Source organism: Malaclemys terrapin, chromosome 1 (assembly GCF_027887155.1).
Source record: "Malaclemys terrapin pileata isolate rMalTer1 chromosome 1, rMalTer1.hap1, whole genome shotgun sequence".
In the NCBI taxonomy this organism is placed as follows: Eukaryota; Metazoa; Chordata; order Testudines; family Emydidae; genus Malaclemys; species Malaclemys terrapin.
The window spans coordinates 137,765,922-137,792,328 of record NC_071505.1 but is presented as its reverse complement, the minus strand read 5'-3'; the positions used below and the strand labels follow the sequence as shown (position 1 = coordinate 137,792,328).

Here is a 26,407-nt window from a genome sequence, read left to right as displayed (position 1 = left end):
CAGCACATTCACAAACTGATACTTGATCCATCTTACTTAGTACGAAGGGAGGACAAGGGACCAGAATTTGGTTTCCTTGGTACATTCCATACTCAAGGCACCACAAGCATTTCACAGAGGGATCAGTTCCAGCAGACTTGGCTGGTGCAGGGACAGGGCACCAATTTATGGGCCAGGTCCCTACCTGGTGTAAATCAGCATAGCCTCACTGAGCCCAGTGGCACTTGGCCGATTGACACACTGTGAAGGTCTGGCTGAGGATGTTCCCCAATGCCCAGTTCTTTCCTTTCCCACTGCAGTTGCTCACCTGAACACACCACGTTGGCTTCGCTCCCAGGGGGACAGTCAGTTGTGCCCAGCGCAGTAACAGGACAGTCCCTCAGGCGGGAATCATTCCTCTCACAGCCAAATGTGCCATTCCAGACAGGCCCATCTCCTGTGCCAAAGAGCTGCCCTGCTGGAATCGACAGGGCGAATCCACAGTCAAACTGCTGGCAGAGGGTGCGGGCAGCCTGTAAATCCCACTGGGAGTCACAGAGGGTTCCCCAGGTGCCTCCATGGAGAAGCTCCACTCTCCCCGAACACCTTGTGCTGCCGTTTGCCAGTCTGTACCCGCCGTACCCTGAGAACAAGGAGAAGGGAGATCAGAGGAAACAGTGTTTTCCTGTGGAAAAATAGTAAGTGATCACATAAATAAAATCTGTATCATAATCTACACACATATAGGGATTGCCCAGGTCACATTAACTCTGGCATTTCCTAGCTTTCAAGTGCTCAACTTGTAACCTAAGTTACTTTCTTTTAACACAGTGTGTTTTGGGGGAGAGGCTATTTTTTTTTATAAAAAAAAAAAATGTGGATCAAGAAGTCCAGTTAGCCACTGGGCCCCTGTGTGCACCCCTCCAGCTATGATTCTTCCGAAAAGCCTGAGCTTGAGCCTGACCACCAACTTCCTCCTCCCTCCCAGGGGAAGGCAACACATCCTGGCTGCAAAGGGTTTGAAAATGAACCTTCACTGCCCAATCTAACTCTCTGGCTGGTATCACTTCACTTTTCTTTTTTCTCCAGATCTGCACCATCTAACTTTCCTTCTCTCCCATTCACTGCCCCTTTTCCTGTGTCACCTGACTGAGCTCACAGCCTGGTCTACCTACCCTGGCCCAGTAACTGAACTCACCTTCCTCACTTCACCCCTTCTCTTGCTGTTCCAAAGCCCTGCAGAGCTGCTGCCATCTTCCCCTGACTCCTGCAGCTAAATCCTTCAACACCTTCTGTGACTGCCAAGATAATCCAGCTCCTGCTTTTGCTTAACAGCCACACGAGCTTCTCAGGGCTCCGACTGTGGAGTGGCTGCTACTGTCCCTCTCACCTGACTGTTCACTGCATCTTCACCGATCACGCGATTGTCCAGAGAAATAACTAGAGCTGAGTGAAAATTGAAATCTCTGTCTCCCAGGAAGCTCTGATAGCTACACATTTGTTTTCATCCCGCATCAGGACAAAATATGGAAATATTGAAAATTTTCATGGGACAAAAAGTTCTGAAAAAAGTGAAACATTTCATTTTGGCACCTTCAATCTAAATAACCAATTTCCACTTTCCCAAATTGAAATGTTTCCTTTCAGTTTGTCGAACTGACCCCAAATGTTTTGGTTTGAGTCAGGTCAACTTTAAACTTCATTTTCCTCTGATGCCTATGTTTTGCTTTATAGGCTAGGTTCCCTGACCAGACTAAATCTCTCATCATGCACCTGCAGTCATGTGGCTACCATGCAGCAACTGTGTCACCAGTTAGAGGGAAGATTTATACTGTATAAGGGGAGATTTAGTCTAGCCAGGGAGCCCAGTCCATAGGAGAGAACTGGAGCCTGAACTACAACTCCCATGAGGCAATGTGCCACAACAGGGAAATGAAGATTACTGTTGAACTGACTAGAAATGTAACATTTTGGGTCAATTCTACAATCTGAAATATTCCCACCGGGGTTGAACCCACCCCAAATGAAACATTTCATTTCTATTTTCCCAACACAACACGGAAAAAAATAGCAAAATTTAAAGTTTCCCAGGGAAAGTTTTGATTTTGAGGAAACAGCATTTTTAGTTAAAGAAAAATTCTAATGGAAAATTCCTGGCCATCTCTAGGAATAATTAACTCAATTCTAACTAACTCACCTCACATCTTATCTCATTGCTTATTGATTCACTGCTACTGATTTAATTGGATTCCATTTATTATTTCACTTCTCAATTGTTTACTAACCATGTTCATCTATCACTTGCCCATGGCTCTTATCACACCTTCTTGTGCCTCACAGATCTGCCCTCTTCCTCCCTCAATCCTAAACTCCCCCCCGTCCCCATTTCCCCATTCTATTACCTTCACCCCTCCACAGATCCCACCAACTCTAACAGCTTCTCTTCCATCCTGATCTCTATCCCCTTCCCATCCAGATCCCACATCCTCCTCTGCTTCCTCCTCTTGGTTTCAGGTTACAACTTCTCCAATCCTGGACCCACTTCATTCCCATCGTCTCCACCTTCCACACCCATCCCCATCATCCCCTCTCATGCCACCATTCCTAACCTCATGTCCAGCCCCCTTCCTTCCCTCCTCCTCTTGCTGTCTCTAGAATGCCCACTGTATCCCTAAAAAGATCACAAACATCCACAACCTTTTCATCACTCACTCACTCCAGTTCCTGTCTCTCACAGAGACCTGCATCCCTCAATCTGACATAGCCTCTGCAGCTGCGGTTTTAGAGGCCTCTCCTCCTCTCACAATCCCAGCCCTGAATCATCCGCAAAGAAACAAGCTGAGTGTGTTGGACTTCTCTGCTCTCACATTTTCTTCTCCTTTGAGCAGCACTCCAACCTATTCTTCTCTCCTCTCCCTCTCTATGTTACTGTCAGCTACTGCCTACCCAGCTCCTCTTCATCAGCCTTTCTCTGTGATTTCAGCTCCTGGATCTCTCTCTTCCTCTTATCACAATCTTCCACATTCATCCCCGGAGACTTTATCGCCAATGTTAATGGCCCATCTGACTAGAGCTTGAAGGGAAACAATTTTCCTGTTATTCACGAATGTTTGAGATTTTGATAAATTTTCCCATACGGAACTGGAATGAAATGCTGAAATTTCAAATTTTTTCACAAACTGAATATCCATATTTTTTTTTGGATCGGGTCAATTGAAACATTTTTAGATCAGTTTTCACAATGTCTAAATGTTTAGTTATGATTTACACATTGAAATGTAAAAAGGTACTATAAAGTCACTTACTTTCAAAACAAAAAGTCATTTTGACCCCAAAACTTGAATTTTCCATTTCAAAAATATCAAAATGGGACACTGCAACAATTTTGAAACTTTCTTCAAAATTGTTTTAAAAAAGAAAATTTGCCAAAACCAACCTTTCCCGCAGTTTGAGTTTTGACAAATTAGTATTTTCCAATGAAAAAAGGATTTGTTAAAAAATTTGAAACAAGCTCAATTTCTAACCTGTTAGCTGCCTGTCTCCTTGCCCTCCCCTCTGCATTGACCTACAGCCCTGGATCAGCTCTCCCCCTCCCCTAAAGGGACGTTCACTCAACCTGGTCTTCAACAAGCATAGTTCTCATTTGCATATTGCTGTTGCTGTTCCCCCACTCTGGCCATCACCTGGTCACTTCCAGCATTATCCACCCGTCTCCTCCTTCTTGACACATTGTCTGATCCTTCCTTGATTTCCAGTCCATCAATCTCAATGACCTGCTTAGCCTCTCCTCTCTTTTCTTTCCCCCAGCGACATGGTGGTTGCTTCCTGCACCTTTGACTCTTTAGGCCCACTGTCCCACTGCAAGGTCCGGCCTGCCAACCCCCCACCCTGCCTCAGCCCCAGCACTCCTATTCTCCTGCAGCAGAGCATCTCTGGTGGAAATCCTATAGCCAGGCTGACTTCCTCCACTACACATTCATGCTCTGCTCCTTCAAATCCGCCATTTTCTTAGCCAAGCAACTCTCCTTTTCCACCTTGATTGATTCCCCACCTGCAAACCCAGGAACCTTTTTGCTATCTTTGACTCACTGCTCAAAGCCTTATAGTCCTGTCTGCACAGGAAATTGCTGATTTGCATTTGCTTAATAGTTTCAAAAAAATTTTTGACTTCTCATTTCAAAATGACATTTTGCTTAGAAATTTAGATATATTTGTTTTAAAAACCCACAAAAGGGTGAAAAAATTGAAAAATGAAATTAAACCAAAAACTGAAATAAAATTATTTTGGGATGAACAAAATGTTTCATTTGGCCCAAAACAATGTTTTTTAATTTGATTTTGTTTAGTTTTCAGGTGTTTATTTTTGGTCATTGAACTGAAAAAAATCAATTATCTGCTTAACTCTACATATCAAGCTAACAACTCCCACTGTTGCTCTGCCAATGAAGGCAGCCTTCATCTCTTGCTTCTCCCTTAAACATCTTTGCATGATCCTCCCTTGAGTAGGAAAGACTCCCAGTCAAAATCCATAACACCATCATCTAATCCTCCTTCAAGTCCCTCCTCAAAACTCACCTTTTCCATAATTCATAGAGCAACATGCAACCTGACAATGGTAAGGCAACTGGTGAGTTGTCATTACTGTCCTGTAACATGGGCTACAGAGTGCCATTAAAGTGTGTGTGCAGGAAACACAGATTAGCCCCCTCCCCCACCTGACCCTTCTCTTCCCCTCTCTGGTGCCCCTCACCTACCAGCAGCCCCTATGGCCCATGAGCCCCTATACTCACACCCTCCTAATGTGAGTGAACAGCATTGCAACCTGCCACACAGGGTCATGGCACCACTCAGGTTTGGCCTGGCCAAAAAGTGGTCAGACCATGGTCTGGGTGGCCCTTCTGGCTTCACAGTCTATGAATAATGGTACAAAATTGTGCGCACACTATTTTTATTACCATATCCTCCCATTCGTATCTTGACCAGTTTGCTTGTCTCATCCCCCTGTTACGTCTTGGACTGTGAGCTCTTTGTGTCAGAGATTGTTATTTTCTCTATGTCTGTGTAGTGTCTAGCACAATGGGGCCTCGACCTGGTTGCAGCTTCTAGACATTACTGCAACATAACTAGGACCCTACCAAATTCACGGTCCATTTTGGTCAATTTCACAATCATAGGATTTTAAAAATCATAAATTTCATGATTTCAGCTATTTAAAGCTGAAATTTTACAGTGTTGTAATTGTAGGAATCCTGACCCAAAAAGGAGTCGGGGGGGTTGTGGTACTGCTACCCTTACTTCTGCACTGCTGCTGACAGCGGCACTGCCTTCAGAGTTGGGCAGCTGGAGAGCAGCGGCTGCTGGCTGGGAGTCCAGCTCTGAGGGCAGAGCCGCTGCCAGTAGCAGTGCAGAAGTAAGGATGGCATGGTGTGATATTGCCACCCTTATTTCTGCACTGCTTCCTGAAGAGCTGGCCCTCAGTCAGCAGCCATCACTCTCCAGCTGCCCAGCTCTGAAGGCAGCAGTGCAGAAGTAAGGGTGGCATAGTACAGTATTGCCACCCTTACTTCTGTGCTACTGCTGGTGGGGCGCTGACTTCAGAGCTGAGTGCCTGGCAAACAGCCACTGCTCTCTGGCCGACTGGCTGTGAAGGCACTGCAGAAGTAAGGGAGGCAATACCATGACCTTCCTAAAATAACATTGCAACCCCCCTGCAACTCCCTCTTGGGTCAAGACCCCAATTTGAGAAACGCTGGTCTCCTCCATGAAATTTGTATAATATAGAGTAAAAGCACACAAAAGACCAGATTTTACAGTGGGAGACCAGATTTCATGGTCCGTGACGTGTTTTTCATGGCCGTGAATTTGGTAGGGCCCTAAACATAACTGTTAAATAACAATAATAATATGGGAATGTTATAGGAGCCAGGTGAGTTTATGAAGCACAAAAGTGTGAGACAAAGGGACAACACACACACTAGATGAGGCAAGATAGCATGGGAAATAATAGCATGTGATCATGTAATTAAATATTATATGATAAAGCATAAGGGGGCAGAGTTAAGATTGCACGAGCAACCTTACTGTTAGCATTTCCTGCAATTTTGGATGCAAAATCTTAATTTTTGGTAGACTTTTTGTACACAATTATTCATAACATTTACATCAGTATCAATGGGTAGTACAGACAGTTACAGGGCAGTAGCAAATAAAGGTGACTGCAACTAGCAACCCTATCGTGCAAGTTTTTAAATTAATAATACTTTGTGCTTCTCTGGCACCTTACGTCCAAGGATTTCAAAGCTCTTTATAAAAATTAATGGATTAAACCTCACAATAGGATGGAGAGGGAGAAGTGTTATTATTCCCATTTTACATATGAGTAAACTGCAACAAAGATTGAGTGACAGAGTCAGTGTCGGAGCGGGAAATAAATCAGGTCTCCCAATTCTTGGTTTTCTGTTTTGACCTTTACACGATATCACTTTCTTTATAAACATGGCAGAGTAGGGCATGCTTAGCATCCAAGAAGCCCTGAATAACATGCGCCTTGTGGCAGAGGTGAGGGGACAGGAAGAGACAGTGTGAGTGAGAGCACTGCTGGAACACCACACTCAGTAGGGAAGAGGAGAGCAGAACTGTTCCATTTCAACAGAAGGACAAGGGATAGAGACAATAATGCTCTTCTTGATCCTCTCCTGGCAACGAGAGCACTGGGAGAGGAAGAGAGAGTGGAGTCACCCCTCCTAGCAGTCAGGAGTCTGTTGAAGTATCACTGTAACCAGTAATGCAAAGGCTTGTGGGTTCTCAGGGGGAAAATATGGTGATCTGTTTAGAGAGCTGCTGAGCACCCCAGCTGTAGGACACATTATAGATATTTTAAAGTGATCACTTTGAACCCTTACCGGAGCATACAATGCTGGCATCACTCGAGTGTAAACATGTCTCATTAGGATGCAGTGCTCTGGGACAGTACGCAAGGCGTGTTTCATTTCCCAAGCAATGGATCTTCTCAAACCAGATTGACCCATATCCTTCACTGAAGTGCGCTCCTCCTGGGGTGGATACAACTGTTCCACAATCTAATTCATTACAGATAACACTAGCGGCCTGGAGGTCCAAGTGTGAATCACAGACTGTGGTCCATGTGTCTCCATGTCTTATTTCAACACGTCCTGAGCAGGCAGTGTTCCCTCCAATCAGCTGGGGCTCAAGGCGTCCTAGACGGTCAGTAAATTCATCAGTGTTAGTTACATTGACATCCCATAATCTCCCTCACACGACTAAAATTAAGTTTACTTTCTTGTACCAGCACTAAGATACTTTCAAACAGGCAGGAGACCTTTTATCTGTCATGGCAGTTCCTGCTTTTCTGTGAAGGTACAGCTGTATAAGTGGGTAGAATTTACTCCTGGGATAGCAGCCATTGGCATTCTTAGCAGTGTGTATAACTTGTCCCTCTAGTTATACCCAATGTTGCCTAAGCATTTTGCATCCTAAAGCACTTCTTCTGTTGCTTATAGCATTGTTAAACTACCACCTTTTGGTCTGAAATTTTCCAGGTCTGTCCTCTGTCAAATGTGAATCTTTTAAAAAGATGGAGCAAGGTATTTAAACCACTTTTGAGAAAGACTGCAGTGAAATAAGTACACTTTTGAGCTTGTTGAACAGTTCTAGCATCTCAGTGGAATAGGACAAAAATTTGAAATTTGGAGAGAAGATAGTTGTTATATAGGATGATGATCCACTCTGATTTGGCTGAATTATAAGGTCAAGGAAATGTATTTTGCTCATGTGCACTAATATTTTAATAATGATAAAGATGTTTCTAATAATGATCTCCAATATTTTATCTTCACTGTATCTGCATATGCAACAACATGGAAGTGTACTAATGATATTTTTAAAACTCCATCTAATTCAATGTATAGATGCATTTGGAATGAGCCAGGGCTCTGAAGGAATCCTTGCTCCATTGACAGAAATTTATTCAAGCAAACTATGTTAAAATAACTCTTTCTTTTCAAGAATCCTCTGTGGTTGGACCATAAGGGACCAAGGGATTTCCCTTCTCCACAGAAATCACTTATGCTATCCCTCTGAAGCAGTTGTGGGTTAGCGCTATCACTCTTGCTCTTCAACCGGGTCAAGCCCATTGCCTCTGATGCTGCTGCCCTAAAGATCTTTGGGGAGTAGCAGGGGTTAGAATGGAGGGGGCCTCCAGCCTGCCATTGCTCCTCCACTTACTGGAGCAGAGGGCCCTGTGTATGGCACCCCCCATATCCCAGAGCAAAGGGCTGTGTCAGGTGACTGTGTGTGGTGTCTGTCCTCCACACACACAGGGTCCTGTCCTGGATTGGTGGGGACCTGAGACCACGTGCATCCTGGACCAGACCCCAGCCTACTTGAAGAGAGGGAGTGGGGAATGAGGGAGGTTCTGGCCAGCCTGATGCCCTGGTGGCAATGGCAGGGGACCACTATCTCTTCAGAAAGCTCATGCATACTTGACTCTTTCTACCACCACTGCACACAGAGTGATACTGCTTCAGAGGAAGGTGAGCCTAGGCTCCTGTATTAGGTTAATCCAGCCCTAGCAAGGAGGGAACCCCTGAGGGGAACAGCAGGGCAGCAAAGGGCAATTGCTCAGTGCTTCCTCTGTGCCTGTGTGAGTGGCAGCTGAGTTCTTCCTTGCTAGTTACATCTCAGGGAACCAACTCTGAGAAAGTGTTCAGTTACTTGCTCACACTGACAGAGGAATGCTGAGCTCTCCAGGGTCCAGGCCCTCTATGGAGTCTGCAAATGGACTGTTTTACCTGTGTACACCCAATATGAGCCAAGTGGCTTAAACTTCAGCCAATCAAATGGAAATGCAGGACTAACAGCTGATTCAGATAAAGGAAAATGATTTGACTCCATTCTTCTTTCCCTGAATTTCTACTTTTCCTCCACTTTCTACTCTTTCATCTGTCTTCCACTCTCCCTCTCCCTTGGTACCCTCCTCTTTCATACTTCCTTCCTTCCTGATGTGTCCGTCAATCTCACTCCTTGGGGCAGGGAGTAGTCTGATATAATTTCTACCAAGGAGTCCTCATCTCTATTGCTCTGAAGAGAGATGAAGACCACGCGTGGGGTTGGGGGAGAGAAAACGAGACCTTCAGGGCAGGGAGAGGAAGGGACTTGAAGAGACAGAGATATATATCCCATACACAGGAAGAAGAGAAGAGGGAGAACAGAATAGGGAGGCACAAATGAGGACACCTAGGGGAAAGAGCTGCTCAAAATGTTTATGATGGAACAGACTTCCATCTGAAAAAGCTGGTTTTGACAAAATCAAAACTTTCTTCAGAAATAGACTCATTTTGTCAAAATTTTAGATGAAAAGTTATCAAAAAGATTTGATAAAGTCAAAATATTTCATTTCAGCCTTATCAAAACATTTACTTAAACTTTTTATTTTATATATAATACATAATAGTTGAGCAGATAAAGTCAAAACAAAAATGTTTCCGTAAGGTTGAAATTAAATTTCAGCATTCCCATTACACAGAAATTTTGAAATTCTAAATTGTTGTTCAAAATCAGAATTATGTATTATTTATTATAATTATTATTATTAATTTTATAATTTCCCTTGCAACAGGAATTCCAGGTTTTGACATGCTTAAGGAAGGAGAGCAGGGAGGGAAAGTATAGTACCAGGTGGACAGCTGTTGAAGAAGGTATGGATGGGGATTCCAATGGGAGGGAGAATAAAAGGGAAGGGAGAGCAGGGGGACACTATTAAGGGGATAGAGGGAAGTCCTACTTTCTTATAATCTTCCTCCAGTTCCCATCAATGGAGCTGAATGGGAAATGGGGGAAAGCTGATCCTGCAGCTGCAAATGTGTTTGGGTAGGAATAGGGCCATTAGCTGCCTCTTCACTTTCCCCTTCTCCCCACGATCATGTGGTTGTCTTTCATCCTGTCTCTGCTCTCTGTTTCTAGGAATCAGACACAGTGCCCTGTACAGCAGGCAGCACTGGACCTGGCTAAGTGAACTGCATCACAAAGATGTTCAGCCCTGCAGCGCAGAGAAGTTGCCAGACAGATCAGGGTCTTCTCCCTGTGAGGACCCCCAGGTCCATGGTTCAGCCTCCTGCAACTGGGTTAAACACCTCTCTGCCACCATTAAAAGGAAAATGAAAGACATGGCATTGAAACTATGAAGCTTGGGATAATGAAAACCCCTCAGAGATAGGAATTCTCCTTTGATAGGAATCACCCAAGGTTTTTATACTATCCAGTAAGATGGATAATAATTACAGAACTTACTCTAGTTTTAATTCATTTCTCATTAGGGTCACAGGCCCATGACGCCTCTGGGTTCAAGCCTTTTTCTCTCAGAGCAATTGACTTTAGGACTGAATTGGCCAATTCCTTACCTGAACAGGTCACTCCAGCATCCTCTCTATGATTGCAGTCATGTTTACCCCAACTGTTGTGTTCGCATGCCCAGACAGCAGACTCGGTACCACGACAGACAGTGTCATCCAGCCATATCTGTCCAGATCCTTCTCCAAAATGAGCATTACGATGGGCACTGAGAGCAACTCCACATCCTAACTGCTTACAGACAACCCCAGCAGCTGCCATGTCCCAGCCATCATCACACACCGTCCCCCACTGATCCTGGTGTTTAACCTCCACTCTCCCAGCACAGGGGCTGCTTCCATTCACCAGCCTCAGCTCATCAGCACCTACAACAAGAGGTAGAACAGAATTACAAAGATCACTGAGCTCAACCCCCATTGCTATTACCAGCAGAGTCAGTGCCCAGCAGCAGAGGATCTGCATTGAGAGCAACGACTGGACAGTCTCAAAGTAACCCAATCACACAACATTATCATGAGTCGCGCAAACCTATGTGCTTTTTTTTTAAAGCTGCCATGTTCCCAGGAAAATCCGGGGCCCTCTCATGGTTTTTGCTTTTATGAAAAAATGGCCACTACTTCCTATTTTCCTCAGTAGGCAGAAGCCACCAGCTGATCTCAGCCAAGATGCCTGCCATTTTCCTATCACCTCTGCATGCAGACACAAGGCTGTTCCCAATAGTATGGAAGCCTGGCTGCCCGCAGTGAGGATGGGAATCCCCTTATCCAGCAGAGGTGATCCAGGCAGCAGACGGCTATGGCACTCTGAATGTGGCTAATAGGAAATGCAAGAGATGGTAAGAGGAGAGGGAGTGGCTTGGGCAGACACAAAAACATAAATAATTTAGGGACTGTAACAAGGATTGGCTGCCTCTTGAGTGCCCCCTAGTGGCCAGAGGTCAGTCTGCTGCACCGTGCCTCTGTTCCCCTCTTCAGAGTCCCTTAATAACTCATCCGAAGAAGTGGGCTGTACTCCACGAAAGCTTATGCTCTAATAAATTTGTTAGTCTCTAAGGTGCCACAAGTACTCCTGTTCTTTTTGCTTAATAACTCACTCAGTTCAAAGGTAATTAAAACATTTGCCTCCTGGGGTCCTTACATACTAGCCTTCTGGGCCTCAACCCCAGTTCAGTCTCTCTCACCGCTTAGGTAGGGAGTTCCCAGCCCTTTTCTCCAAAGCTGTGAAAGTGTCTCAGCTCCCTCTATCCCCCCACCCCGACTCAAGCAGGAGTTTGGCACTGCAGGCCCCAACCCTCATTCACCTTATGATCTGCTTAATGTAGTCCATTAGCAATCTCCCAGGTGAAGAAGGAATCCATCTATGTCTTATTCTCTGCACACAGATCAGTTGGAAGGCAAGAGTGGTGGAGAGATGGGAAGCCCCAATTTACCCAAATACCTTCACTTTTCTCTTGACTGCACAGATGTATTCTCAAACAAGCAACAAGTCTAAGGCTTCAGGCCTTTCATTTAACCATTATATTAACAAAATAACAGCATGAACTGGATTAAGAGATTCCTTGAAACAGGGTGGCTTGCCATTTAAGGGCTGGAGGCCTGGGGCCAGCCAATCCTGATTAGTGAGGGAGCCACCCATGCTGCCTTAACAGCCTTGATGGGGCCTGATGGAAGACGGCTGATTCCCCAGTAAAGTGCAGCAGGAAGCTGGAGATAGTGGGGGAAGCTCAAGAAGCTGTGGCAGAGACTGAGGAAAGAATCCTGCAGGGAAGACCCTGAGATCAGGGAGTTACCTGTCTAGGAGGATTGGGAGTAGCCTGCTAAGGCAGGAGGAGAAGTCAGAACCAGGCTGAATTCCAATCAAGTAAAGCCTGGGAGTGACTGTTGAATTTGGACCTAGCACTCGGAAGGAGGAGAGAGATATTGAAGGGCCAAACTTCTGCTTTGAGAGAGAGAGAGAGAGAGAGATTTACATGGAGGAAAAAGTATATATGAAGAGTCAAAGGTGCCTTTAGATGGTTATGCTATTCCATATAAAACGTAGTATATGAACTGTGCAAATTCAGACAGAGAATGCAAATGGCTGTCAAATCCATCTACCCCTATGTAAATGTATTGAGGGAATTAGCTAAGTCTTGTCATTTTTGACATATTTGAATCATATGTAATTAGAGATCAACTCACTGGGAAGTGTGCTCGCAAAACATTACAGGAAAAATTCTAGCAACAGTTGAGTTTAAATATAGAAAATGGTAGCGGCAATGGCAGGACTCTCTGAGTCAGCGCAGGCAGAATCTAGAATTCTTTCTGCTGTGTCTGCAGATCAGAGCATTTACACGGTGCAGACTCACAGCTAACAGTTGTTTTAATAAATAAAATAAATCTTCAGCATATGCATAAAATGCACAGTAAATGATAATGGTACTTGTTAGTATTGTGGCCAGTCTATGCATTCACAAGATAAATGTGGGAAAATGTGAACATACAGTAAAAAAAAAAAAATATTGGGACACCATGCTAAAGCTTGCAGAAAGGAAGAAAATAAAGAAACTCCTAAATAAAAGAGCCCCAAGATTGATGTGGGAAAGTGTGAGCTCTCTTATAGCATTGACTCAGTGGCAGAGGAGCTTATTTTATGAGCTCAGATGTAGGCGGGTGTGACAGAAGGTACTCCTGTGTCCACACCCTACACACTGTTGTTATAATCTCTGTACAAAATATGTCTTGTAAGGTATCACCTGAAAGTTCATAATTTGCTGGTCAATATTTCCTGCTAAAATGTGTGCATCAACATTGTATGTGAAGTTATAAGATTCCACTGTATGGTGATCTTAACACATGTTCCAAACTGAGGTTGGCAAACATCCGTTTCAAACAAAGAAATGTGTGCTCTGCCTAATTTGCATTTAAGCAGTAAACAGAGTCATAAAGCAGGAAGGGTGGACAAAGAAACCTCAAATAGGTGAGGAAAAATAGCAGGAAACATCCTTTCCTGGAGACTTCCTGTTTCCTGAATCTCAGCTGGAAATGTTTTCCAAGAAGGGGACTGATACTATAAAAATGAGGGACAAGCACTCCATGCCCCCTAGTCCTCCTGTCTTACTCTCTCTGCCCATTGATTCACTGCACCAGAAGGAACAAAGGAAGCAGCCATTAAACAGAAGAACGGGTCCTGGCCTCAGAAGTTTGGCCAGTAAGACTGTTAGAGCCTGTGATGATAAAAACTTGGCTTTGAATTTAACATAGTTTGTTAAGTTAGGCACTTGTTGACGTCACTAGGCATCACCCTAGGTAACTCGGGAGGGTGGAAGGCCACTAAGTGTCAATGAAGCCTTCCTGCACTAGGCCTATATGAACCAAACTTCTTCCATGTTTAAACTCTAATCAACCTCAAAAGCCAGGTGCAATTGGAATATGTAAGCAACCAGTTATCTGTGTGCAACCTCCTGCTCACACCGGTATCAAGCAGTAATAATGAGGCCTGCATGTTTCTGGCTGAAGGAAAAAAGGACAAGATAACGGTTTAAAGAAGTTACTAACAAGCTAGGCTTATAGATGCCAAGAATAACTTAACTGCTTAAATGTAATTGTTATTTGCTTAGTAACTGTTACCAGGGAAGGGAGGGGTAGAGGGGGAGGAAGGGAGGGTAAGGAAGGGGTAAGGCTTAACTGCAAAATGTATAAAAGAAGAAAAACTGTTTCTGTTAGTGTGCTTGATTTGAGACGTGCCTGTCTCCTAGCACCGCTTTGGGATCCCAAATAAACTTTGTTTGTTTCTCCACCCCTGGTGTGTTTATTGGCGCGAAGCACACCGGGCAACGAACCCGCTGTTGCTGTCCTCGGACACTCTGAGCCAGCAACACACTAGTTGTGTTTTATCTTTATTTGTCTTGTAACCATTTCTGACTGTTATGCCTCATAACTTGTATTCACTTAAAATCTATTTCTTTGTAGTTAATTAACTTGTTTTATTATGTGAATGGAAGTTTGTTTGGGAAACTCCATTTGGGAGAACAAGATTTGTGCGTATCATTTCTATTAATAAAATGGACTTTATATCAGTTTGTATTGTTCAGGAGTGGGCTGGGCAGTACCAGACATACATTTCTGGGGGAAGATCCCAGACTGGAGGTATGCTGAAGTCACCCTGCAATATACCCAATGCTGGTGAGAGCCAAGGTATATCTGACTGGCTGACTGGCTGCAGCCCACACAGAGACATATAGGGTTGCCAACATTCTAATTGCACAGACCTGAACACCCTTTCTCCACGCCCCTGCCCTGCCTTTTCCCCGAGGCCACAGTCCTGCCCCACCCCTTCTCCAAGCCCCCCCACCACTAACTCTATCCCCCCTCCATCTCTTGCTCTCCCCCACCCTCACTCACTTTCACTGGGCTGGGGCACAGGGTTGGGGTGTGGGATGAGCTGAGGGCTCTGTCTGGGGGTGCGAGCTCTGGGGTGGGGCCGGTGATGAGGGGCTTGGAGGGCAGCAGGGGGTGAGGGGTGCGGGCTCTGGTGGGGCAGCGCATACCTTGAGCGGTTCCCAGAAGCGCCTAGCATGTCCAGCTCCTAGGCTCAGGGTTCGGCCAGGCAGCTCTGCGCACTGCCCCTGCCTGCAAGCACCGACCCCGCAGCTCCCCATAGGAAGGGGACAGAATGGGTGTCAGAAATGACAATGAAGAGATCAGACTTTGAGAAGACCGAATTGAAGAAAACTCAATAAACCTGTGGTTAGAGAGTGTCACTCTGTACTTACAAAAGATAAATATTCTCCATGCCATGAACCACTGAAAATTTTTTGTTAAACTTGATGCTGGGAAGGTGTCTGGCACGTTGTGTAATGACCTGAATCCAAGAATCTGCCATTTTAATTCACTGTGTCTGTTACAGTCTTTAAAATTCATTTTGGACCTTACAGTGCTCCTGAGGCCTATAAAAAGGATTCAGTACTGTAGTAGGAAGAAGGCCTGAAACATAAGCCCTTGTATCAGAAGCCTGATATCAGGCATGAGGCCTGGGCTAAATTAGTGGTCAAAGCTTTGCTGATATAAAGCAAAGTTAAACTGTGAGCCAGAGGCAGGCCCTGCTCACAGAATCTGGGAAGAACAGGGCTGATATTGCAAAAACACACATTCCTAAGAGGGGGTGGGCACAGAACACTCATGCCAACACATTCCAGAAGGGTGGTACCAGAACACCACAATACCAACACATTCCCCAAAGACAAGAGGAACACACTGACCCATCCTAAAAATAAGGTCAGGATGACAGCATGATAGATAGAGAAGTTTTGATTGAACCAACAGCTACAAGATAATGGGTAGTGGTTAGATACATCAGAGGGTGGCATCTAAGTACGTCAGAGGGGCAGTACATAACTTGTTTGTATTGGGGTATAAAGAGGTATCTCTGGGGGGGTATCATGGTCTTGCCTAGTGGGGAATGGAGAGTCCCGTCATTCACTGAGCTGGTCCATTGTAATGGGCATACATGTGTTAGTGGTCCTGTAAAGTCTGAGAGATAGTAGGACAATGCCTCATTGACAATAAACCTGGCTGGGTGCCTTTGCTAAAAACGGAGTTGGTGGATTTATTGGGCAGTTCAATTGAAGTCTGCTATCTCTGCACGCTGAAAGAATACACACACACATGCAGCCAAACATCTATCAACAAGTACTAAATAGTTTACCTCAAGTGTAGTTTACCTGGAGCTGTTTGATATATGGATGTCTTGATTATCTTTGCTGATAATGAGGACTAACTGCAAGAAAGACTGAAGGAAATTTTTGATCAATTTCAAGAAAGACGCTTGAATGTCCAATGAAATTAAAAGTTGTTTTAGACTGAAATGAAATACCAATATTTGTGACACTTTCAATCAGGTTTAATACAATCAGCTGTTACTAAGATGGTGGAAGTTGTTCCTAAAGCACCAAGACCAGCAATTGTACCAGAATTGCATTTCTTCAGGGGAGCCTCTGGTTTTCTTAGGTGAATATTTCAAAACTGAAGACTGAACAGAAAAAAGTGTCAAATAGGAGTGAAATTATAAAACACGGAAAGATATTATTCTTAAATTGAAAGGGAAGCTCTTGGCCATGCATAGGTAATAGATCCTTTTATTTCATATATATGTTTGAGGAAGTGAATGACTGATCTTAAACCCCTAAGTCACATGTCCAATTATAGTAAATCTACTGTGTTACCACTTAAAATCCAGAAACTAGGATGGAGACTTCAACCATCACATTTTACTATTGCACATGTCACAGGAAAAGCAATATGACCTGGGTGCTCTAGGGGACCAACGCATTTTCTTTGAAAAAATTAAAGTGTTCAAAGCAGGCTGGTTGCCGGAATACTCCAGCTTGGAATAAAGAAATAGGACTCCGGTTTTATTCTGTTGTTTTTTCCGAACTGGGGCCATGATTAAGAGGGACAGTCGGAGACATTCATACTCTTTGTTATAACTTCAGCTTCCATAACTACCTCTGACTTAATAACAGAACACAGTGTGTAAATCACATTTGGAAGTATTAGCTCCGGTGGAATTAAGGATTGGTTCTTAGCAAGATGACCTCTTAAGGGAATGTTATAAAATTTGACAATTGGGAAAATGGCCAAACACAACAATGGACAAGAATTCCATTTCAGAGAGCCACAAATGAACTGTATACCCTGGAAGGTATTGTATTAAAAGGAGATTGGATTGTGATTCCAATCTCCAAGATGACCCCAGTTACTGTTTGTTTTTGTTAAACACATTTTGTGCTGTATGGCTTTTCTGGCACTCAGATGTTGAATACTTGATCAGAAATTGTAATAAATCAACTTCTGTGTGACGACTGCCTGCTACAATCTTTAGACATACCACGTGATCTGTGGATAAAACTAGGTCTAGATCTGGTTGGGACTCATACATTAATATTTCATTTTTTTCACAACTGACTGCTAGACATCACACTACAAGGGACTTTTAATCACAGATTTCACACCAAAAACCATGAGAAGAACTCAAGGAGAGAGTTTGGGAGAGCCCTTTGAAGTCATTACAGAGAATGGACAACAGTCTGTGAATAATTTCATTGAAAAATTCTTTCAAGATTGTGGAAACAAACACAGAAGGACCTTTCCATTTGATTCAAATAGATAGAGAATTTTCATTGTTACTTGAAAAAAGCTTTCAATACTGCTAATAGTGAAGGAAAGGACTGGGAGAAAGAATAGCCAAAAATACTAATGGCATACTGCTCAACTATACATGGAGAGCTTCAGGGGAAACCCCTGCTAAATGAGTTCTCATGTGAAATCTGCACTGTTTCCCTGCCTAACTTCTAACAGCAATGTGTATAAAGAGAAAATTAAGCAAAAAGTTGATCAAGAACACTGAGCTATCAAGAGCCAGGATTTCCAGTTTGGGGATCTTGTCTATGTTGCTAGCATTACAAGGCTGAGCATGCTGGACTCAGCCTGTAAAAAATGAGCAATGTGTTATCATTAGAAACTTGTCCAAAAACTAATTTATGTTTAGAAACAAAGAGGATGATTATATCTTGATTCAAAATGCCAGGCTTCTGAGACATGTGCCCTCAGGTCCTAGCTGACATCTCAGAAGTGAACCCCTAATTCCAAGGCAAAAGAAGAGAACACAAAGTTGAAAGGAAATTCATTCTGTCACTAATTCTGAAGCTAGGTCTCAAGTTCCAGGTACAGAAGAAGATACTCATTTTTGGGCTACTGCTAAAAGGGGAAGAGTTGTGAAAAGTTATGTTAGAATTAATGACACTGTGTAGCAAGGAGGTGGGCCCTGCAGATCACTTGTGTTGGAGCTGCCGAAGGAGACAGACGTGTCTCCCCCACTGCGCTGTCAGAGCAGGATGTCAAGGATGACCTCTGCTGCCCTGAGGACTTGCCTGAGCTTCCAGAGCTGCCTGCCACTCCAGAGTCTGAGGAGCTGCTGGGACTTCCATTGGCCATATCTCCCGGTGAGACGGAGGACAGGATCCAGGTACAGCCCAAAGGGAGGGGAGGAAAAAGCCCCGGGACAACTGACTGTAGTCTCGCTGCGTTGCTGCCTAAAGCCAGGTCAGTGTGTTGTGGCTGGATCCCTGCTGACCCAGTGGCGGATTGATCCATCACTGTTAGGGGCCTAGACTGGGACCCGAAGGAGTAGGGTGGATCCAGGTCTCCCTACCCCTCTGCTACCAACCCAACCCCTGGGGTGGCAGCCTCCCCACCTTAGGCCAGGAGGCCTGCATTTATCTGCCATCTGTCAGAGCCAGGATGTCAGAGCCCCTTTGACTATTTGGTGTCGCACCCTGCCTGAGGGCCTGGGCTCCTAGACCCTTTTCCGTTCTGCCCCAACCAAAGGACAGAGCCCCTAAGTAAGACTGTTGGGTGCTGCGCCCTGCCTGAGGGCCTGGGCTTCTAGACTCTTTACTGCCCTGCCCTGACCAAAGGCCAGAGCCCCTTTGACTGTTTTGTGCCCCACCCTACTTGAGGGCCTGGGCTCTTAGACCCTTTACTGTTCTTCCCCCACCAAACGCCAAAGCTCTTTAGGCTTTTTGCAGCAAAGATAAAGTGACAAAGCATCAGTGTAGATGCTGCCCTTCATTATGTCACCATAACTGGCCTATCCCGGTATCCCACAATGCCTGCCGTGACCGCTCTGCTCACAGTTTTGAAGTCTGCTGCCCTGCATCTAGCTATGCAAGCATGCACCCCTCCCCTTTCAAAGCTCTGGGAAGCTTTGACATTCCTCAGCGTGGAAAGCTCACAGAGCTGCTGAGGATGCCTCTCCTGGCAGTTGAAGAGACTGTGGGAAAACTCAGAAGGAACCATTAATGTGGAATCCTGCTCTCCCGGGCACTAGGAACAGAGTGGCATGCAGAGTAGACAGACACAGTGGGCTGCTGCTGGGGGGAGAAAGAGGGAGAGACTGCTGTGCTTTGCAGAGCTGGGGGCTGATGTGTGGCAGGGTGTCCCTTTCCCCCTACCTCAGGACTGGTTGCTCAAGCTGCTGCCTGAACTTAAAGAGACAGTATGCTGATACACTCTCCCCCAACACACACAGTTCCCCAACACACACTCTGTCTCTATCACATATACAATCCACACACACAATATCTCCCACTCTCTGTCTCTGTCTCCTCTCACACACATTCCCTGTCACATACTCTCTCCCCTTCCCCTGAAACACTTCAGTTGAAAAGTGATTGGCAATCTAGTTAGGATGCCCATGGAACAATGGGATTGAGAAACCTGCATCATGTGATGTTGTACCTGCCCCATGAGGCATTCCAAACCCTTCCCAAAGCACCCTGCAACCAGTTGCACAATGGGATAGTTACCCACAGTTCACTGCTATGTGTCTATGCAAGAGCTGCTAGTATGGATTCACTCTGCCAACACAAGGAGCATAGTGTAGCTGTAACCCTTCTGCCAGGTGGAGTTAGCAGCAACAAGGGCCGGGTTCAGTATCTAGGGGTTCCTTTTCGACAATACAACACAGAACTGGCTCGAGCCCCCACCCAGTGACCTGGGACAATTACACACCACCCCCTGGGCACCTCTAAGAGGCAATACTTTCCCTCTCGCAAGCACAGAGTCTGAGTGTAGCAAAACTTTTCATAAAAGGAGGTAATTAACTCAGCATTAATTTGGGAAAACACCACAACTAGAGTTCATAAACACAAACTATGAGCAAAAGTCCCACCCGCAAGTAAGTTGGGCAGTGTCCTTTTCCCCTCAGGGTCATAAGTCCAGCAAACCAAAAGTCACTTTAATGTGCCTGTCCCTTCTCTGTATGCTACTCACAGTTGCTGTCCTTGGCCAGTGCAGCCCCAGAGTTCAGAGGTTCATCCACAGAGTTCACCTTCCACCCTGGGTGGAAGGCAGGGGTGAGTAAGGAAGCACCTTACACGCTGCACTGCTCAGGCACTCGCTCATTGCCCCAACAGCCGATTGCCAAGCTTCTGCAGGGCTCTGCTCTGGACCACTCCACCAGCATCTCTGCTGGCCGCTTGCCATGCCTCCCCATCAGCCTCCCTGCCAGTTATGCCTCTCTGTCAGCCGCCGTGCTAGCTGCCTGCCATGCCTATCCAGCAGCTGCCCATTCACCAAGATATGTTCAGGGCCCCCTCCCCCCACACTTAACACAGCTCTCAATGATTTCTGCTCTTAGTGTGGGAGCCTCACCGCTGGTGCACACTGGGCAGTCTTTTGTAATAGAGACATTGTCCTACAGGAGATCTAATACTTAGATGTAGCTATCAGTGATTTCAGCTCTAGAACCTGTAACAAGACTCTCAATTTATTCTAAATGAACTCTTTTATTATATCATGAAGAGAGAAAGGGTCAAATGGTGTCTAGGACCTCTAAACAGGGCTCACACCACCTAGCACACATATCTATTCCCACCCTGTCTTAACTTATTTGGCTTTGGAACCCATGTCCCCTGCCTAGCGAGTGCTGTGAAGTTGAGGATGAGTCTTTCCATTGAGGTATGCCAAGTACAGTTCTGCTGCCCTTGGTACACACAACAAGGATAGCAACCCTTTATTACTCCTTCCCCAATAAAAAGGAGACTGGGGATCCAACGCCAGCCACAAGTGATCATTTGGGCAAGCAATCCCATCATGCTGAGCACCTAGGCAGGGTGGGTGTGTCCATGCAAATGAGATCAGCTTCAGAAGTCTTTTTCCACAGCTCACCGTTAGATGTCAGGGGAGAGCATATCCAGACTCTGCTTACATAGACATACAACAGCAGTTTAATTAAAGCGGTTTAATTAAAGCAGCATAACTTTTGTTGACAAGACTCTGTAGTGTAGTCATAGCCTCAGACTGCTGGGTGCTCTGCCCTACCTGAGAGCCTGAGATTGTTTGCTGCTTTGCCTTATATGAGGGCCTGAACAATAGACTTTGAGGTGCTCCACACCGCCGGAGCACCTGAACTCCCGAGACCTTTAATCTCCCCCCTGTTTTATTCATTGACCGCTATTTTAGGGATGTGACAGCAGGGGTGAAAGTGGGCTGGTATGGTGTACCAGTAAAAAGTGGCTGCCGGTACCAGCCTGTAGCAGGGTCCTTTGCCGCAGCAGTGCTTTAATGTTGCTGCCCCTTTTGCATCCCCAGGCCACTGTTGGGGGGGGGACAGGACAAAAGGGGCAGCTGCCCTCGGGCTCCCAATTTAAAAGGGCCTGGGGCTCCCGGCCACCACCACCACTACTGCAGCAGCGGCCGGAGCCCTGGGCCCTTAAATCACCACTGGAGTGATGGCATGGGCCAGGCAGCATGGATGGGCAGGCTGGGGGAGGCTAACCTCCAGCCCCGCCCCTTCCGCCCAAGTCTGCACCTTTCTGTCCAAGGCCCTGCCCCTTCCAGGGGCCCAGAGCCAGGCACCTGTACTGGTACATGTTTAATGTTACTTTCACCCCTGTATGACAGTGAGGAGGCATGACTGCCCCCGAAGACTGACAGGGAGGGGCAGTCACACTCCGTCTACACACCGTTATGTTAACAACTACAACAACAAAAGCCCCAAAACTCAACAATGGGAGGACAATAAATGTATCCAAGAGGAAATGCAGACACAGTGTTTTGGGGGAAAGTGAGTTAGAGAAATATGGAGACATATGAAATTTTGAATGGCAGTAGCATGATAGTTAAGGTTGCACAAGAGTTTTTCTTTAGTCAGAGAAATTAAACTTTCACCAGAATTGCCCATTTTGTATATTAGGGTTGAATTTAAAATGTTATTCATATGTAACCCTTCTGCCAAGTGGAGTCAGCAGCAACATTTACGGGTTCCTCTAAACAATACAAAACACAACATGATCAAGTCCCCCCCTCTCCCTCTCCCTCCCCCTCAGTAATCTGGGAAAACCTATCACCATAGATAGAAGGTGATAAAGTACAGGTAAGAACTGAAGAGAAACAGTGAAATGAAAAAGAGTCCCATTCAATTGCATCACATAATGACAGACAGAAAACAAGTGACAAATTTTATAAGTGTTCGTATATGAATGCTAAGAAGTCTAAATACTAAGATGGGTAAACTTGAGAGCCGGGTGTTAAATGAGGATATTAATGTAACAGGCATCACAGAAACTTGGTGGAACAATGATAATCAATGGGACACAGTAATCCCGGGATACAAAGCATACACGAATGACAGAGTAGATCATGATGATGGGGGAGTGGCACTATATGCAAAAGACAGCATAGAGTCGTACAGTAAAAACCTTTAATGAATCAAACTATGCGACAGAATCTCTAAGGATAGAAATTCCATGCTTGAATAATAAGAATATAGCTGCAGGAATATACTACCAGCCGCCTGACCAGGATGGCATTGGTGATTGTGAAATGCTCCAGGAGATTTGAGAGCCTATAAAAATAGATAACTCAATAATAATGGGGGATGTTTATCTATGTGTCTGACAAATTTTGTTCTTTACTATAGTTTCAACCAGTTTGCCCGGTACTGAAGTCAGGCTTACCGGCCTATAATTGCTGGGATCACCTCTGGAGCCCTTTTTAAAAATTGGCTTCACATTAGCTATCCTCCAGTCATTAAGCTTAGTTTATGTTTTTATTTATTTGCTAAGTAATCTGCTTTGATCTGTCTGCTATCACTTATAATCACTTAAAATCTATCTTTTGTAGTTAATAAATTTATTTTATGTTTTAATCTAAACCAGTGAGTTTGGAGTGAAATGTGTGGGAGTCTTAGCTTAGAGGGGCTGTTGCATATTCCTCTCCACATTGTGGGTTGGGGGGAGGGTGTGACCTCTATGAGCTTGTGCTGTACAGTTCCCATGGTATACTTTTGGGTTTCTGCTCCAGAGGGGGTATGTGCTTGGGGAGCTGAGAGTTACCTTGGCTTTAGCTTTTCTATTGTTGGTTTGTGCAGTGGCTGGTCAGAGAGCCTGCATGTAACTGCAGCTGAGTGTGTCCCTACCTGTGTGTTTGCTGGTGGAAGTGTAAGATTGGGAGCATGTCTGCAGCTTGTCACAGCAGCACAGTGTGAGATGGAGCGCAGGCTGTTGGATCAGAGAGCTCAGTGGTACTCCAGTTCCAGGTGGTACCTGTGGGGGAACCCATCACAGAGGTTTTTGAACAAATCAATCAATTAAACAGTAATAAGTCACCAGGACCAAATGGTATTTACCCAAGAGTTCTGCAGGAACTCAAATATGAAATTGCAGAATTACTAACTCTGGTATGTAGCTTATCATTTAAACCAGTTTCTGTACGAGAGGACTAGAGGATAGCTATTGTGATGCCAATTTCTTTAAAAGGCTCCAGAGGAGATCCTGGCAATTACAGGCCGGTAAGCCTAACTTCAGTACCAGCAAATTGGTTGAAACAATAGTAAGGAACAGAATTATCAGACACATCTATGAACATGATCTGTTGGGGAAGAATCAATATGGCTTTTGTAAAGGGAAATCATACTTCACTAATCTATTAGAATTCTCTGAGGGGGTAAACAAACTTGTGGACAAGGGTGATCCAGTGGATATAGTGTAACTGGACTTTCAGAAAGACTTCGACAAAGTCCCTCATCAAAGGCTCTTCAACAAAGTAAGCATTTATGGGATAAGAGGGAAGGTCCTCTCATGGATCAGTAACTGGTTAAAAGACAGGCAACAAAGGGTAGGAATCAATGGTCAGTTTTCAGACTGGAAAGAGGTAAATAGCTGGGTCCCCCAAGGATCTGTACTATGACCAGTGCTGTTTAACATATTCATAAATGATCTGAAAAAAGGGATAAACAGTGTGATGCCAAAGTTTGCAGACAACATAAAAGTACTCAAGATAGTTAAGTCCAAAGCGAAAAGTTACGAAGGGATCTCACAAAACTGGGTGACTGGGAAACAAAATGGCAGATGATATTCAATGTTGATAAATGTATACTGGAAAACATAATCCCAACTATACATACAAAATGATGGGGTCTAAATTAGCTGTTACCGATCAAGAAAGAGATCTGGGAGTCATCATGGGTAGTTCTCCGAAAACATCTGTTTAATGTACAGTGGCAGTCAAAAAAGCCAACAGACTGTTAGGATTTATTAAGAAAGGGATAGATAATATGACAAAAATATCATAATGCCAATATATAAGTCCATTGTAAAACCACACCTTGAGTGCAGTTATGTGTGCCTCATCTCAAAAAAGATATATTAGAATTGCCCACAGAAGTGCAACAAGAATGATTGGGGTATGGAACAACTTCCATATAAGGAGAGATTTAAAACACTGGCGCTGTTCCTCTTAGAAAAGAGATGACTAAGGGGGGATATGATAGAGGTTTATCATACCATGAATAGTATGGAGAAAGTGAATAGGAAAGTGTTATTTACCCCTTCATATAACACAAAAACTAGAGGTCAACCAATGAAATTAATAGGCAGCAGATTTAAAACAAACAAAAGTAAGTATCAGAGGGGTAGCCATGTTAGTCTGAATCTGTAAAAAGCAACAGAGGGTCCTGTGGCACCTTTGAGACTAACAGAAGTATTGGGAGCATAAGCTTTCGTGGGTAAGAACCTCACTTCTTCAGATGCAAGTCAACAAAAGTAAGTATTTCTTCATTCAATCCACAGTCAACCCATGAAAGTTGTTGAGAAGGCCAAGAGTATAACTGAGTTTAACAAAAGAATTAGATGCGTTCAAGGAGAACAGGTCCATCAAAGGCTATTAGCCAAAATGGTCAGGGATGCAATCCCATGCTCCAGGTTTCCTTAAACCTTCAACTGTCAGAAGCTGGGACTGGACAACAGGTGATGGATCACTGAAAATTGCCCTGTGCTGTTCATTCCCTCTGAAGCATCTGGCTCTGTCCACTGTCAGAGACAGGATATTGGGCTACACTGGTCTGACCCAGTATGGCCGTTCTTATGTTCTAATGGTGTTTATGTAAGAGATGGAGCTAACAGAGTTTATACTGGGGAGAGGAAAGAATGACATTGCCTGAGGTAAAAAGTGCCAAGTCTGCTGGAACTGATCCCTCTGTAAAATGCTTGTGTATGGAATGTACCAAGGAGTATGGAATGTACCAAGGAAACCAAATTCAGGTCCCTTGTCCTCCCTTCGCACTAACTGATGTGGATTGAGTATCAGTTTGTGAATGTGCTGGTATGAAATAGTCCCACAGCCCCCACAGAGTAACTGCTAGCATTGAACACGAGCAACAATCCCACAGCTGCAGAGCTTGCTCAATGTGTGTATATGTTTATAGACATAAGAACAACAAAACCCACAAAACAAATATTACCAACATGGCCCCCAGGGTTGTGAAAGGGTGGGAGGAAGGAGGAAGGGTGGGAGAGAAGAAAGTGGAGTTGGGAGAGGATGATGAGGAGAGGATGTGAGGGTCTGGCTCATCAGCCCTGCAAGGAACCTTGCTAACAGATCCTCAGCTCCCCAGTGAATAAGGCCTGCCCAGTACCCCTATGTAATGTAAAACCAAGTCGTTGCAACTTGCAATGGTCAGGGAGACAATCACCTGCCCAATTTTTTTTTCTGCCCAAAGATTGGGGGAAGAGAGGGATTCTGCTTTGCTGGGAACCCCAAAAACAGATAGCCAGGCATATACTGTGTGTTGGCCTAGCCCCAATCTTCTTCACAGACAGAGCAACAGTTCACAGAACATGTGTTTATTACTGGAAGAGAGGACAGATACAGCTCCCTTCCTGTTGCTGGTGGTGCTAACTCCAAAAATCCCTTTGCCTTTCCCCAGCCAGGTGGCGACCCCTGACCTCATCCAGGGAGTCTCAGAATGCATAGCTGCAGATCATGCATTTAGAGGGACTTTGTGAGGGGTGTTTGGCCCATCCATTTGTTTTCAGTGAGGATTGTGTGGCTGCCTGGCCAGGTGAGACAGGTCTGTTTATTTGTCTCGATGAGGGCCATGTGGCTGGGATCCTTAGATCTTTGATAAGCCTGGTATCTGAAGTCTCTGAATGTGTAATCTCTCTCTGTTAGCAAAGGGATGGAGCTGAGCAGAGAGGCTTTCTATATAGATCAGTTGTCAGATGAACTCCAGAGCAGGT

The 26,407-nt window shown here is 44.8% G+C and overlaps 1 protein-coding gene across 1 annotated transcript in view; it reads right to left on the bottom strand.

Moving 5' to 3' along the window:
* Window positions 1-26,407, bottom strand: part of LOC128843638 (antigen WC1.1-like) — a 72,463-nt gene that overhangs the window by 28,127 nt on the left and 17,929 nt on the right. Inside the window, exons 3-4 of the mRNA XM_054040629.1 lie at window positions 6,882-7,196; window positions 308-622 (exon numbers count right to left, since the gene is read on the bottom strand). Coding sequence (XP_053896604.1) covers window positions 308-622; window positions 6,882-7,196 — 630 coding nt within the window. The remainder of the gene's footprint in view (window positions 1-307; window positions 623-6,881; window positions 7,197-26,407) is intronic.